Raw genomic sequence first — 16991 nt, 5'->3', positions numbered from 1 at the left:
CTGGCTCAGTGGTACCAGACATGCTTTGCATGCAGAAGGCCCCAGTTTCAATCCCCAATAGCATCTCCAGGTATAGCTGAGAAAGATTCCTTCCAGAAACCCTGGAAAGCTGCTGCCAGTCAGTGTACACAGTACTGAGCTAGATGGACCAGTGGCCTGCCTTGGTGTAAGGCAGCTTCTTAGGTTTCTGTCCCTGCCTGCTGTTCTCCACCCACATTTAATTAGGCAAGCAAGAACCACTTAGCATGAATCAGAGCTGGGGTAGCCAAGGTGGCTGGACTACAACACCCATCATCCCTGTGGGCTGAGGACGATGGGAGCTGGAGTTGAAAAAATGCTGAAGAGCACTACTTTGGCTATCACTGACCAGAGGGAAAAGCTGCAGCTCAGTGGTCGATTTGCTGCCTGCAAAAATTAGTGGAAACAGGAAAACTTTTAGTGTTGGGGGCGCCAGAAACAAAACGCCCTAATTGTACCCAGGCAAGCAGCAACGGGAAGTAAGGCTGTAGCAATACAGAAATGTCCACTGAAATGTCTTCTCTCACACGTGACAAACCACCCAAAAATGTGCTAATGAGCTTCCACACTAGGCACAAATCGCAGATCTATAACAGGTTGGTTCTTCTTAATGGATTTTCAGCAGTAAGAGAAAATCCAGACGGAATGTCAAAGAAGTTACAGGCTGGCATTTTGAGACATGGTGCGGATGGTATGGAAAAGGTGTGTGAGCAGTGCCTGCTCCACAATAAACCTCCACCATGCAGCAGCCCCACAGAAAGCGGTGGAAGGTGAGCTACTCTGAGGAAAAGCATTTCTCCTCTGCTGGGCTTATCCTCTGTTTCTGCATGAGTCCCTGTTATGCACAGACCTCCTTAGAGGGATGCCTCTTTCTAGTGGGAGTGACCGATGCAGCAGTATTATCTGCTCTCAAGGGAGGCTGGTTAGAAGGGGGAACAGAGCACATAATCATGCAGAGACACAACAGGCTGCCTCCTCTGAGGATGGGCACCACAGCCCCACCAGTATGCCAGCTTGAAAAATTAATATCGCACATGTAGGGAAAGTTAAGAAGCTTCAACAATACTAAAGCAGCAATATCCAGTCATTTCTGCTTTGCCCTCCAAAATGCAGCTTTATGGTAAGCATGTTACTAGTCCTCATTAGTACTGCAAGCAAGCAAGAAATGGGAATTTTATTTTTTTAAAGAAAAACAATGAAGTAGAATTCTGTGCCTCCTGCTTGTAAAACCAGTCAAGGAAACCTAACCCCCTATTTTAGAAGCAATGACGATTACAAGAGAGGTCAACCACGACAAAAACCTCAGCAGCAATTTAAAAAAAAAATATTTTTTTTTATGAAGGGAGGAGGCAAGATCATTTAGCTCAGTATTTGCTAGGTAGTTGACTACATAATCATTCAGGAGTGTGTTAGAAGCCTAATAGCCTTCTCTCCTAGCTTCCCTCTGCCTCTCATTTTCTTTACAAATCATTTAAGAATCGTTAATGGTTTCCGGAGGAGAGAGAGAAAAAAACCCCAAGTACCACCATTAGCACTCATTCATATTTATGTCATTTTATTTGGGTAATTAAACACAAAAGCTCATCATTTAAAGGTGCACTATCCTTCTCAGTTATATCGCTAACCAAGTCAAAGTCGGAATGACAATGAATTCCGCATCATGATTTAATAGGCATCGTGTCAAAAAAAATCAGAGATGAAGTATCTTGGCGGTCTAAGGGCTGCAAACAGCTGGTGCGCTCCTTGGAGGGGCAAGCCCATGGCCAGGAGGCAAACAAACAAGCAAAAACCCCCAAAAACCTAACACAGGCTTGAGCCTCACTCCCTTTTGGCCATGGGGATGCGTCAAAATGAGCCTTAAGAGTCCTGCTCTTCTTCACTCGTGAATCACAGCCAAAAGGCAAAGAGAAAAAGGGGTAACCACAAGGAGGACCACTTTAGCCACATACTTTAATATGGCGTATGCCAAATGCTACAGCGGTTGGGATTATACCACCACCCCGGGTTGTGTGTAATGGTTTTAGTCGCTTAGCTAGAAGCCGTAACAAAACGCAAAGAGCATTAGGAGCCGAGTTACACATTTAGCTCTTAATTCCTTGGCTATCGGGAAACGTAGCGAGTAAAATAATTCCCCCCCCCGCCCCTGTCATCCTCAAGCATACAGCTAAAAAAAGAGGCCCAGCCCAACCATAATGAACTTGGGTTTTTCTCATCAGACGTCTTGTATTTGGCAGATTTAAAACAAATTAATATGGCCATGAGGGTTCTATTATTCTGCATTCTTTTTTAAATAAGCAACAGAAATTCTCAGGAGTCCAACGACAGTACGGCCCACAAGTTGTAAATGCATTGTACACTGCAAAAATAGAAAAATAAATTATCCATAATATAAAAGGGAAACGCTTTTATATATGGATCTCAAAAAACAAATCCAAGTTTGAGGTGGGGACAAGGAATGCATTTTTTTATAGCAGACCCCTTGCTTTGTTTCAGAATTAGATTGCTATTGAAACATTTCTCTGCTATGATGGTTGGAAGCATCATTAAAAAGAGAGGGAGAGAGAGAGAGAAGCCACAGTTGAGTGGTTAAGTAAATGCTCAGCACCTGAGTGATCCCAGGTTCTCCATTTAAATAATTTTTTGCCTGATCTCTTGCAAAGCTGCTGCTTTAGAAAATTCAGGTAATAATGGCTGGACGGTATAACTAAGAACTGCTAACATTAAGAATTGGTGCCTGCTCCTCCCTCCCTGTCCCTTTTTCCTTTTGTGTCATGACTTTTAGATTGTAAGCCTGTAAGCAGGGAACTATCTTGGCTTTAATTATGTGCAAGCCTCTTTTTTTGGTGGTTACAATCGCTCTAAATATAATGATGAAACCTCATGGCACCAATACAGGGCTGGCCGGGGTGCTTCTTGGACCAACTGCAGTATTTATATTGAGGGAGAGATGGAGAGATCTTGATTTTCACTGCTCCCAAAATTACAAGCAAGGCTCTGACAACTGAGGGTGCTTTTCCTAACAAGCTGTAGAGAGAGCCTTGGCAAGTTGAATTAAAATCATCTCTCAGCCTCAGCTTCCCCTAACTAGGAACAATGGGTGACCCTCTGGCAGGGTTATTAGGAAGGCTAATGTGGAGGCTCAAGGCTTGGCTCTTGAACAGCATTCCCTGGGAAGGTCTTGATTTAAATACTGCACTGCACTGATCCTGGAAAATTCCTCTGGCTCTGAAAAGCTCAGCTGGCCACATGTCTGGCACAGAGCACATACACAATTTCTCTCTCTTCCTGCTCACCTATAGCCAATCACTCAGTGAGCTTAGGATACTTTAGGTAGGGTCTTCTCATAAAGAATATTATCACCATCAGCACTGTTCTGGGTGCCAACCCTACAGGCAACGAAATTACCCTCCAAGGCAATGTGGCTCCCAGATAGATGTTGAACGACTACAATTCCTCACCACTGTCCCTTCAGGCTGGGGCTGATGCGATCTAGAGTCCAGCTACATCTGTCTGTTTGATCTGCTCATGACACTTAGATCCCACCTTTCCTCCAAGGAGCTCAAGGTGGAGTACATATTTCTCTTCCCTCACAACAACCCTGCGTGATAGGTTAGGCCAAGAGTGAATGACTTGACTCCAAGGTCACTCAGTGAGCCTTATGGGCTGAGTGGGGATTTGGACCCTGGTCTCCCAGGTCCTAATCCATCACTCTAACCACTATGCCACACTGTCTCCCCTGGAGGTTCAGTGGTTCCCCCCATTCCTGCACGAAGGACAGGACCTTTTCAGTGGTGGCACCAGCGCCCAGAACGGTGTCGGGGAGAGGGATGGAGTATGACAAACAGAGGAAGCTGCCTTACACTGGGTCAGATCATTGGTCCATCTATCTCAGTGTTGTCTACACTGGCTGGCAGCGGCTCCCCAGAGTTTCAGGCAGTAGTTTCTCCAAGCTCTACCAGGAGATGCTGGGGAATGAGCCTAGGACCTTCTGCATGCATGCAAGGCAGATGCGCTCTACTAGATCATCAGCACAGGCTTATAGAGCAGGCATAGGCAAACTCGGCCCTCCAGATGTTTTGGGACTACAACTCCCATCATCCGTAGCTAACAGGACCAGTGGTCAGGGATGATGGGAGTTGTAGTCCCAAAACATCTGGAGGACCGAGTTTGCCTGTGCCTGTTATGGAGTATGAAGCATAACCACAGGCTTCACAAGGTTAAAGGGAAGGGGTAGATGCTGTTGCTGTCTGAATGGAAATTGGGGAAGCAGCTTCATGTTCACCCCTGTTTGTAACCACCTCCCCCAAAATGCCAAGGGTATGTCTGTGTGTTACCTTTTCTTTTTTTGCACAGGTTAAAAATTGTTGCAAAAAATGCCCTGCTCTATTTTGGCTCAGTCCTGTTATTTTATAATGCTTTACAATACTGTATTGTGCTTTTTTTTTTACCTGCTGGCTATGAACCACCTTGAGTGGCTTGATAGTGCAAAAGCAAGCAGGTTAAGTGTAAATAATTTTTTAAAAGGTAACACAGATTACCAAATACATGCCACATTTGAAAATATTGCATAAATCAATTATAATGGGGTCTGACAACCAACTAATTTTGTGGTGGTTGGTGATTAATCAGCTGACCTATATTAATTTGCATATTCTTTTAAAAGCAAATATAAGTAAGGACTTTTTCTCATTTTTGAGATACTTGGAACTAACCAAAGCTACTGTCAGTTATTAAAAGGTTGTATCCTAGGAATCTAGAACATTGCCACAAGAGCTGCAAAAACATACAAGTTCAAACCCAATCAGTATTATGGAAGGCTGAGATTTAAAGGATTGGGTTGGCACTGATTTTGATGCATCCTTCAGATGTATTCTGCAGAACGTTGCTTGTGTCAGTTGCTTGCTGTCTTCTATGAGAAAGAGCTACAGGTTTTTCATCTAGAAAAGGCAAACTATCTGCTTGTGTGAATGACCCAACCTCAAGTTTCTCCCCCCCCCCCCATCAAATTTGGCAGACGGAAAAGTGAGGGCATGGATACCTCCATGTAACCTCAGCTCCAATAATCAATTAAATCAGGCGGCAAAATTTTAACCCAAGGTGTAAACTTCTTGTTCAGGAGTCTCCTGACGAAATCTATTAAAATCCTGCGATGGCAGGAAATAATAAAATTGCGACGGTTGCCACGTTATTTGCAATTATTCTTATTTTAAACCTGCAGCCACAGCCGGCTGCTCCGACCCCCAGACGCAACAGCAATGCTCCCCCGCATACAAATCAATGTGTTCACAAGCCAATGAGGAAGAAATTCCTCCCTCCCTCTCCCACCGCTTCCCATCCCATCCCAGCACCGCCACCTCCTATCCACACTGCAAATGCCTGCCACTTTGCAGACCTGGGTAAAGCCAGGATTTGCGCGAGAATCCCAACACTTTTAGTTTAGGCGAATATTTAATACTCTTATTAATCATTTTTAATCCGTTTGCCTTTAATTAAGAAACAGCATGATGCTCTCCTATCAACATATGCCAGGGAGCAGATTAATTGTGGCTTAAGATAACTCTCCTTGATTGGTGTAATGTATTAGCTAACTAGATGCCTGGCTTTTTTTTTTCCTTAAAAAAAAAAAGAGAGAAATATGCTCAGACACTACCTTCAAAAGCTTGGAGCCCTCCAGAGGGGTGTGTGTGTGTGTGTGTGTGTGTGTGTGTGTGTGTGTGATTTCCCCCTTCCCCAAATATATTTTTCTCTTCCAGCGCCCCAGAGCACTTCAGAGGAGATATGAATCTATGTATCTCAACTGCCCTTCAAGTCACAGAACAGGAAGGGCGTAACAGCACGTCTCTGACAAAGGAGCAGCAGCTGTAGAGATTGTCCAGCATAAAATATAACCAAGGTTGAAATCAGAGAATGAGGTTTGTGATGTGAGGGCAGAGAGAAGTGAACACAAGACGCTCTCTTGGACAGGTTAAAATAAACAGAACGAACATTAAGATGTTCCTTTTGGAAAGAGGCAGAAAGTACATAAGTACAGTAGTAGAGCAGGATGAGTGAGGCCTCCCAAAATTCAACCGCTTCAAGGAAAATGCTCCTAAGCATCTAATGTGTCGGTTCTTGGCAGAAAAGCTTAACTGTGATAGAAGATCCCTCTGTACCTTTAGAATCTACTCGCTGGGCAAAATGAGGCACAAACCAGACTGAAGATGTCTACCACAGAACTCTCCCACCCCACATCTTTGTTTTCCATGTGGAGAGAAATGGAGTTTTTTGTTTGGGGGAAGTGCTCCACCCCTGCCTGCATCCCAGACACGTTTATTGGGAAGAATGAGGTCTAACCTGGATTGAGTCCACCAAATTCTGCCTTGTGGACCAGCTGAATTCTTTTGCTTTGTACCAGAAACACCTGGTGTTTCTCAGGAATTCAAAGACCTCCTTCCCCGAAATGAAATAAGGGTGTTCTTTAAATCAGTGGTTCAAATCTGCTCACTTTTGAAAGGTTCAGCCTGCCATCTTGATTCAAAACCCTGCTCCTTCATTTTAGGAACCGCCACACAGAATTTGGTTACGATATCGTAAAGAGGTGTCCACATTGCACAGGGAGCAGACCAAGAGACAAACAACTCTCCCAAACATGTAACAGATGCAAATCACATCACCTAACTCAACCTGCCTATTTTGCATAAACTTATTCTGACTTGGTTAGCCATGAGGGGGCAGAGAAAGGAGATTTCCCCTTGTCTGCAGACCACTGGAAATTCTACACAGCTCCCCATCACCCCAACATCAGCTTCTAGGAATCTGCCAGGCTTTCACTTTTCACTGCACATTCACTTTATAGCCATGAAAGAGGACTGTAAAGGCAAGACCTTCAAAATGTGGTCTGGATGCAAGCCAGAAAAAGGTATGTGTTCTTATTTACCTTGACCGTGCCCTCAACTTCCACAAACCAGCGTCTTAGCATGGCTTGGATCTGGCCATCTGTCAGTTCTGGGTTGGCATCATGGATTTTCTTCTTGACCAGGTCCTCAAGGAGAAGGCGCCGGAGCCTCCAGTAAAAGAAAGTGCGGGATGTTTTCCACTCTAGAATATCCTGTGTGCATAGAGCAGGGGGGGAGGTGATGAGTTGCAATGGACGTGGCAAATATAATAATAATAATAATAATAATAATAATAATAATAATAATAATAATAATAATTTTATTATTTATATCACGCCCTCCCCAGCCAAAGCTGGGCTCAGAGCGGCCAACAACAACAAAAGCAACACAATTCACATAAAATTAATTAAAATGCATTCTAAAATCAACTTATTCTAAAATCAATTCAAAATCAAATTAATGGCAACCATTGGGCTAGAGTTCGGTGAAACCCCCCCCCCACACACTAAGCTAAGAGAGGGGGAACCTCTGGTCCATGGGCCTAACTTAGACCACCAGGCCTCCCCATTTGGCCCATGAGTTTGCTTAGGCAAGACATACCTCCCTGCCCTCCAGCAGGTATGGAGTAGGTAAAGTCACAGACAGGTCATTGTGATGACAGATGTGGGGCCCCAACTGCCTTGGTAGAGCATGAGACTCTTGATCTCAAAAGTTGTGGGTTCAAACCTCATGTTGGGCAAAAGATTCCTGCATTGCAGGGGGTTGGAGTAGAGGACCCTTGTGGCCTCTACCAACTCTTCAGTTTACGATTCTATGAAATATGACCTGAGAGAGAGAAGGTCCTGGGTTCAATTCCCAATGGGAATGTCCCCTGTCTGTAACCCTGGACAGCCAATGCCAGTCAATGTAGGCAAGAAGAATAATCATTTTTTGTACCCCACCCATCTGAGTGGGTTGCCTCATTCACTCTGGGCAGCTTCCTACAGAATATACAGAAACACAACACAACAGCACACACTGAAAGCTTCCCAGGGCTGCCGTCAGATGTCTATAGAAGGTTGTATAATATCTCTATGACATCTGACGGGAGGGCGTTCCACAGGGAGGGCACTTTGTGGACCAGTGGTATCAGACAACTTGCTATATTCATGTTCACATCTGATGCCAAAGGGATTTGTGTCCCTGCTCCCTCTAGATTGCAGGCTGTTTCCTAAGCGTTGCTAGGGATAATATCTTGAAACTCTCTTTTCCTTTCCAAAATTTTAATATTAATGCCGCATGGTTAGTATAAACCACGGCTGGCCACGGCTCCCCCACCCACCCCTGTTTCTTTGAAATTTGGGGCTGTGAGGACCTCCTCAGTGACCATTCAAAGGATGTCTGCACACGCCGGAGCTTTTGACAGCAGCAGCAGCAAGAAAAGGATTCATCGTACTTACCGTAATGACACCCTTCTCCTGCATCCGGCCGGGCGTGTCGTGCAAGTCAGCAAACTGCACTGCTACCTGATGGTAAATGGGAATTAGGAATTCCTCCCGTTCCTTCAGCTTGGTCTCCAGTTCCTTCCGCTCAGCTGGGCTTAGCTCCGGGGTGCCTGAAATCAAACAACAACAACAAAAAAGGATACCTGTCAGAGACCGCAGGGGAGAAGAGAGAGAGAAAGAAGCAGAAGGAACAAGCCACAGGGAACAAAAAAAACCACTCTCAGCTCCTCCACCCCTACAGCTTAGAAACAAGTATTTATTCGGGTTCCCTCACAGGCGAATAAGCGAGCTCAAGACCTCAGAGATCCCAAGGCACAGAAGGAGAAAAGCACAGAAGATACTGAGACACTGTAGATGTCCCAAGGCCCTGGAGAAAAATAAGCAGAAGGTCCCAAGAGCCCAGAGAGCCCCTCATTTTCACACCATTATATCCTTGGCCAGTTCAGTGTCCTGCAATCCAACCCAATAGTTCTGATACAGAATCGGAGCAGAGTCAATCACACAGAGAGAGCGAGAGAGCAGACTGCATTTATAAAATGCATGCAAATCTACAGAGATCACAGCTTCATATGCCATAATCTCTGGTGCTTCCAAGATCTAGATTTTGAATTTCCAAGCTACAGAGCAGGGTTGCGGGGAAGGATTTGAAGGACAGAGGATAAGGAGATGAAATTAGTTGGAGGGACAGAGAACAGCATTCTTGGGCGAAGCACAAGGATCTGTGTGGGACAAGAAAGAAGCACACATCCATCCCTGTTAGCCAATCCTGACTGCTTCATTCAGAAAATTCTGACCCTGTTGCTGAGTTATATAAGCTCCAGATGTGGTGGAACTCCCACCTGCCTCATCAAGCAACCCCTGGAGAGCCACAGGCTGCCCACCCCTGCTTTCAGGAGATTAGGGCTGCATTTCTGCACTGGACCAATATCTACCCAGCCCCATCAAAAAGAACCCAATGGGTTAAATAACCTCCAATCAAACTGGGATCTGAATGTCATGCATTCAGTTGATTTGTTCCATCTCACGCTGCATCTGTATCAGAACTACTTTTAACTGTTTTCATATGTGCAATTGTTTTTAACTGGTCTATAAATTATTTTTAAAAATCAGAAATACAGGGCCAGTTTAGAAACAGCGCTATGCTCAGTGCAACATGAATGAATGATGACCCATAAAGGCAGCTCCATGGGCAGCTGACTGCAATGCGCTTGGCTACAAGGCCCACTCAGAGCTAGCACCACGGACAGCTCAAAGCAGGGTGCTGACTGAGTCAGTCACTGTGCGCCCTTTGATCCAATGAGGATTTTAATAAGCTTAGCCACACTCGACTATGGCTGGAATCTAATGCTGGAATTTGCATTTAACATTGTATGTGCACCTCGGAATGAAGCCGAACAGAAGCTGAGCTGGCCTGTGCACTGGAGCTATTTCTCTTGGGGGCCATGCTGGAGAAAGCAAGAATAGCCATCCTGTTTCTTCCCATTGCAAATAGCAGGTCTTTGGGGAGGACAGTTCCAACTGGAACCACAGTGGGCACACAAAGGCTTAACCATACACACACGTGTGCATGCAATTGGCCCACCACACTATTTAAATTAGCAACACAGGGAGAAAACACGTGACAAGTGTCACGTGCAGCTTGGCGCTGAGGGGGAAGGCCGCCTGCTCCCTATACATGTCATTTCAGAACCTCAGAGTAACCCTCTGCCCCTTCAGATTGAGCCTGGCTTATGCCAAGTTTGCTACCAGCCAGTTATCCCTGCCTGTCCCTCAGGGAGGTCTCATTAACAACAGGAAAGGCCCTGAGACCTTTCTCTAGGCCCCTTCTCTGAGGAAGACAGGGAGGACGATGACAAGGGAGAGGGCCTTTTCAGTGGTGGCTCCCCATCTCTGAAACACCCCAGAGAGTTCTGCCTAGCACCATCATTAGCATCCATTCAGTGACAGGTAAAGACTTATCATTCCCCTGCATGGACCTTGGTGGATTGAGCCAATTCTGTACTACTGTCAGTGTGCTGTCAAAGCGTCCTATGGCTGTTACTGGGGGAAGGGGTCAATTTTTGCATGCTGTATAAAAGTGTTGGTATGGTTTTTTATACATTTTTATGGTGCAATATATTTAAGGTTATGGTTTTAAATGTAAGTCGTTTGAAGACCTCTTAGGTAACGCACAGCTAGCTATAAGTCTCCAACAACAACATTAAATAACAATATAATGCAATTACTATTAGGCCTTGTGGACATGCCAAGAGTCACTGATGGCTGAAGGATGAGGCCTACTGCACTTCTCCTGTCTATGGCAACCCCTCCCGATCACCAGTCCTACCCCCCACCCCCACCCCGCCACTCACAAAGGCTTGGCTGGAGAGCAGAGAGTGGGAACTGGAAAAGTGAGCTGAGGACCACCTCCCTAGCTCTCCTCTGGATGCCTTCCACCATAAAATATAAGGCAGGAGCCAACTACAGACTTTTCAGTGGTGGCACCTTGTATCTGAAATCCTCTCTCCAAGCAGCCTCGCCAGGGGCCCACTTTGTTGACATGTGGGCAACTTGTCTACTGTTTTTAAGAAACATTTTATTTTATTGTACTAGCACTGCTAACCACACTGCGGCCCAGGAACACGTGTTGATGATGGTTCCGACATCTACGTTTGAATAAAACTAAAGGAAAATCCCCAAACCTTCTTGGGGAAAGCACAGACAGAGGCTCTTTCACAGATTTTTCTGGGGTGGGTGGGGGGTTATGAAACCAAGTTAATTGTGGGGCGAGCTGGAGATTGCTCATCCATCACTAGCTGTCAGTTGTTTAAGCCAGAGCATGATGGAGGTGGGGGGAGAAACAGGAGATCTTAGCTGGAGTCACCGGGACACTAGGGAGGTCCCTTCGACCAAGTCAGCCTATTGGACCAAATAGAGCAGTACTGCTGACACTGACTGACAGTGGCTCTCTGGGGTTTCAGGCAGGGCTCTCTCCCAGCCAGGGGTTGAACCTGGGGCCTTCTACATGCCAAGCAGATACTCTGCCACTGAGCCATGGCCCTTCCCTGGAAGATGCATGTCACAAGCAGGGGGGGAAACCAGAGCAGAGGAAAGAAAGGTTTGATCAGATGCAAGACAGGGAAAGCGGGGGGGGGGGGGGGGGCTTAAGGCAGCCCCCAGGACCAGGACCTATTCTAAAGTGTGCAAATATACAACACTGACCTCTGCACGCAAATGCGCTGGAGTTGACAGCGTGTGAGATGCACATGTTTCATAATTGCAGCATTACACTTTCATGTTGTGCTGCTGCATTCTTCTAACATAAGCCAAGCGCACCTCAACGACTTTTACTACTACACTAGGAATCAGGTGTGGGAAGGCTACTCCTAGTGCCATAATTATTTTTAAATACAGTAATGTTCTGCCTTCTTTTCTGTTTTCTATTGCTTTTTTTAAAGAATCCTTTTTTTTTTTTTTTTTTTTTGCAGGACAGCAGCAGTTGTTAAGGAAGCAAACACTCATGTATTCCAGACCGTCTGCCACCCTTGTGTTGTCGAGCCAGCCCCGGTAATGATCCAGGTGAGATTAACAAATATGTCAATGTCTATTTTCTGCTTAATTTAAAAGTGGCGTCTATAAAGATTTTTGGCTTCTGAACCCTCTTCTCCTGAAAGAAAGAGGTAACAATGAAGGATGGGGAAGGGGGGGGGGAAAGAAGGGGAATAAAGAGTGATTATCCTATCATTGATTGATTGTCAGGAACGTTTCTTATTCACTGGGTATTGTAAAAGGCTAAGCTCTCAATCAATTCCATAAGACCCCTGTACAATTAAATATAAAGGAATAGGTTTCTTTCTTTTGCAGTCAGATCATCAGGCTTCACACTTAAAAGATGGGGAGGGCTTTTACGCCTGTGCAAATAAGAAAATCTTCAAGGGACTCCTGAAGGAAGCGAAGGATGGTTCCCACTGAACCTGTACAGCTAGGGAGCTTCACAGGGGCTGGCCTGCCACACTAAAGACTCAGTCCCTAGCGATGGCCAACTGAACCTCAGGGGTCGCATGCCCCGTTAGAGGATCTCAGCCATCAGGTATCTGTCCTTAAGTTTCATGGACTGGTAGATGCAGAGGAATGGTGCGAGGAACCAGTTGAGGAGGAAAGAAGGCTCAGAGTCTGGGGAATGGTGGAGAGACGGTAATGAGTGGTCAAAGGGAAAAGAGGGAGAAGACTGGGAGGAGGAGGTGTCAGAAGCTGAAGAGGCAACAGGGCTTAGTGAGCGGGGGGAGTCCGTGGCAGGGAGAAGTCCAGAATCAGAGGCAGAGGCTGAAGCAGCAGAGGAGGGAGGCCAAGAGGCAGAGATGAGTCAGGCTGGGAAAGAGTCACAGGTGCCTCCTGCTCTTGCTGTGACCAGCTCCTCTCCCTGCTGACTCCCAGAACCAGAAGAGGCATGAGGCGGGAGGAGCAAAGACAGGCATGCAGGTGCAGTCTCTGACTGCTGGGGAAAAGCCCTGGGGAGGAGGCGACATATGCAGCTGCAAGGAGGCAGGAACTTTTAGTCTCTGTAACTGATCTTCATGGAGTAAGACCACTGGGAATGAGCTGCTATGCTCACTAGGCCCAACACTCAGCCAAGTTTGTGGAGATTGTGCTTTTGCTAATAGTGAGTTAGCTCCCAACTTTGTACTGACCAGCATACTCCTGTGGCAGAAAGATACTATAGGACCAAGTTGTTTAGGGCATTGTGAATTTACACAAGTACCTTGCAACCAGTGCTACTCTCCATAGCGGGGTAACAGGTTGCCAGTAATCTGCTCCTGTGAGCAGTCTGGCTGCTGCATTCTGCGCTAGTTGAAGCTTCTGGACCAAATGCAAGGGTAGCCCCACATAAAGCACATTACAGTACTCCAGCCTTGAGGTTACCAATGCATGGACCACTGGAGTCATCAGGCTGTTGCAGCCCAGGCACATTCAGGAGGATAAGGCTACCAATGGCTACGAGCCATGATGCCAGTGTTCTACCTCCAAGGCAGTATATGCCTCTGCATACTAGCTGATGGGAGTCACAAGTGGGGAGAAGGCTACTGCACTTGTGCCTTGTTCACAGGCTTCCCAGAGGCACCTGGTGGACTGATGCGAAACCAGGAAGGTGAGCTAGATGGGCCATTGGCCTAATCCAGCAGGGCTCTTCTTTGCATTCATGGATCTCCGAACACTAATGCTGTTGAGAGGCAGATTGCATTTGCAGAAGCTATCAGCACAGACAACTCATACACCTTGTTTTTATTTTTTTAAAGAAAGATCCCACAGCTCCAAATTTCCAGCAATGCATCACCCTACAAAGTCATCTGATGCTGAATGGCCATTCTGGAACTCACGAAGCACCAAGCAGGCAACGGCGGGGGAGAAGATCACGAGTCTGAAGGGGTTTCAACTTGCGTTCCCTTTAAGAAAGAGATGGACGCTCTCTAGCAAGTCAAAGATGTTGGCTAGTCCATCCCTCCCAACCCAGTGTGTGTCTCATTATGTGTGTGACCTACTATCTTCAATAGGTCAAGAACCCCAAAGCAGCTGATCTGAGAGGACACATTCACCATGGTGCTGTGAGAACGTTTTTATTAATATTTCTGAACATTTAAAACTTTTACCATATAACAAAATCTGTGCTTCTCCCAAGTTGTAACGGACCACGACCGAAAGCAAGAGGGCAAGTAAACAACAGAAAAGTTAGAAAGCCGCCAGTCACTGCATTTCTTTCCATCTCTCCCAATTTCCCAAGCCAAAATAGCACCGAGAGCCACAATCTTGAATGCTGTTAAGACACCATACGGGGTTCATACAATAAAATCAATGCTAAAAAACTCATTTAACCTGAAAACGTGACTGATCTAGGCTCCTAGTAGTTCAGCATCCCTTATCTACTGACAATGAGTGAAGGGAAACTCCAGAAGATTCCTTATATACTGGGTCATGCTATTTGCCCACCTAGCCCAGTTTTACCAACTCTGACTGGAAGCAGCTCTCTAGGGTCTCAGGTAGGGAAAGGTCTCCCACCATAACTAATGCCTGATCCTGATAAGCTGGAGATGCCGGGTACTGAACTTATGAGCCTTCTGCATGAAAAACAGGGAACCTCAGTCTCTGGGTGGGTGTGACATACGTGGCCCTCCAGGCCTCTCTAACTGGCCCTTGGGATCCCGACAAGGCCCCCTTCCTCACTGGCCCTGCTCTGCACCTTCCTCAAGTGATTCTACCTGGCTGGGGAAAGTGTGCATGAACTGAGATAGAATGCCTCTTGCTTGCTGGATGTGTGTATGAAGCCACACACACTTTTGCCACACCCAACACCTCTAGAAGGGTCCCCACAAAAACACAGCTCTTCCCTTAAGGATTTCCATTCAGTCCTCCAGCTCCCATCTCCGGCTATGGGTATATGAAACAGCTCAGTTTTGACTGCCTTACTGAGCTCAGGACCGCAGTGCCTTTTCTGTGGTGGCTCCCTGCTTATGGAATGCTCTTCCTAGGGAGACCTGCCTGGTGCCATCACTATCTACTTTTAGGCACCAGGCAAAGTCATTTCTTTTTACCCAGGCTTTTGGCCATAATCTGGAGGGTTTTTTTAGACATTTGTGATTTCTTTCAGTGGGTGGGATGTGGTAGGTCTGCCTTTTATAAGCATGAATGTGATTGTGGTTTTTATTCTGTTTTGGTTTTATGCGAGTTTTAATCTTTGTACTACTATGTAAGTTGCTTTGGGTTACGTTTTGTAAAGGAAAAGCGAATAGTAAGTGCACATAAATAAATGAAGGAAACTGGAAGTCTGAAGGGTGTACAAGGGACATGTGAAAGGAGAATGGGAGAAGAAACCATACTCTGCGAGGTGTAAAGGCAGTAAGAGAAAACGCAAAATAAATGGCCTTTTCCAGTTAGCCTCTTTATCAGCAAATTCTGCCCAAAAAGGAGAGACTGGATCACAATACTTCCAGAGCCAACGCCTGTACTTAGTTTGAGGGAAACTGAGCTGCAGAACTCATTGCCACAAGGAAATCACCATGCCAAAGAATTAAGCCATTTCAAAAAGAACAATATCTCAATAGAAAATGAATGTTCTTAATTGCGAACTGATATGGCCAAACTCTGTCTCTATCCACTACCATTTTGTAGCTGACTCCACCCCATTACGAGTCTCTCCAGTGGGCCCCTGTTCTGTCCTGTGTTGTGGAGTTCCACTGGCTGACTGTACTGAATTAAAAACCACACTTGGCTGCATGCTGCACTACGGCCAGTTTCATATTGACTTCATTTTCAAACGTTGGCTTGATTGTTTTCTCACAGTCACATATTCCTGGTTAACCATTTCTGCCGACAAATCATCACCAGAAGACTTAAAAATAAATAAATCTCATGTGAGTTTTTGTGGGTTGTTGTTTTTTTAATAAAAAAAGCCTAACTGGCAAGCTCTAAAAAGTTTAAGCAGCCTAAAAGCGCTAAGACACAGCCTCACATCCCACCCTGCTGCGCCAAAGCTCTTCCGCTTACGCCAAAGCTCAACATGTAACATTGAGTGACATTTTAATAAACACGAAACTAATAAAGATTTCGGTTACGACGCTTGGGAAAAAATTGATAATGAGCAGATCTGTGTCACATTATTCAAGATCTTCCTTGTGCTGCCCCCAAGCCCTCTCTGCCAGTGGAAACCCAGTGGCAGAGAGAGAGGTTCAGAAGGAAAACGCAACGCTGCCCTCGGATTCCCTCCACCCAGCCACCCCCCGCCCCACGCAAACGACACACAGATGCAAGAGCACCGTCCGCCGTGTCACCGTCGTCCCCCCCCCCCGATGTTGCCACAAAGCAGCCGCTCGGTAGAAATGATGGCGGCCATTCAGGGGTTAAGAGAGGCAGCGAACCCCCAGCTAATGAGCAAGTGTGTGGCAGGCAGTTGTAAGATAAATGGAACTCTCTGCGCTTCTGCTGGAGTCAGCATGAACCGCGGCCCTGCGGCTTGTTTGTGGCAAATGGAGTGCGCAAAATATCAAAGGGCAGTGATCCAGAAGACGACCGGCTTTGACAAATTTTAAATTGGCCAGAAAGAAAAACCGGCACCCAAAAAAAAAAAAGGAAAAAAATGAGAGAGAGAGAGAGGGAGGGAGAAATTATGCAATTCGCTGTGTCCTACAATCTAGGCTCATCCTGCTTTTGAACAGCATTAGTGGGTGGGGGAGAATCACCACCACCACCGATGGCCCGACATTGAGAGCAATTATGAGCCATCTAAGCAAGACACTTATCAGCATCCAAAGCTTTTAATGCACACTCTCCCATTCTCTCTGGATGGTGGAGAAGGGGCTCCGCCTATGGTGTCACTGGTAGTGTTTTGCACAGAAATTATTAGCCTGTTTCTTTGGTGGGGGGAGATTGGTGACAATAGATTTTTTTATATAAAAACAAAACGCACAGAAACAAACCATGCTCTTTTAAAAAAAGGGCAGGGGAAGAAATTTGAAGCATCTTTAATGGTGGTAAAAAGCGCTCTTTTTGGTTTTGTGTTGATACCTCCGGAAGGCTGAGTGCAAACCAGGGTGAGAAGAAGAGATTCAGGGGACGTTAACAGCAGCTGAATCAAAAATGGGGATTC

General features: G+C 46.0%; 1 protein-coding gene and 1 long non-coding RNA gene across 8 annotated transcripts in view; one reads left to right on the top strand and one right to left on the bottom strand.

The window, feature by feature from the left end:
• The window catches only part of ACACA (acetyl-CoA carboxylase alpha), a 204061-nt gene that overhangs the window by 4246 nt on the left and 182824 nt on the right, over window positions 1–16991 (bottom strand). For all 7 annotated transcript variants that reach the window (XM_081172826.1, XM_081172824.1, XM_081172825.1 and 4 more), the window contains 2 exons: window positions 8333–8487; window positions 6935–7105 (listed from right to left, as the gene is read on the bottom strand). In XM_081172826.1, the coding sequence (XP_081028952.1) occupies window positions 6935–7105; window positions 8333–8487 (326 nt within the window). The remainder of the gene's footprint in view (window positions 1–6934; window positions 7106–8332; window positions 8488–16991) is intronic.
• On the top strand, window positions 12425–15766 carry LOC308574937. The gene is made up of 2 exons (XR_014002649.1): window positions 12425–12557; window positions 13655–15766. It is a non-coding gene; the product is annotated as an uncharacterized lncRNA (long non-coding RNA).

Source organism: Podarcis bocagei (genome assembly GCF_964188305.1).
Source record: "Podarcis bocagei genome assembly, chromosome: 15".
Classification (NCBI taxonomy): Eukaryota; Metazoa; Chordata; class Lepidosauria; order Squamata; family Lacertidae; genus Podarcis; species Podarcis bocagei.
The sequence above is the reverse complement of the archived record's forward strand: the minus strand, read 5'-3'. Positions and strand labels throughout refer to the sequence as shown.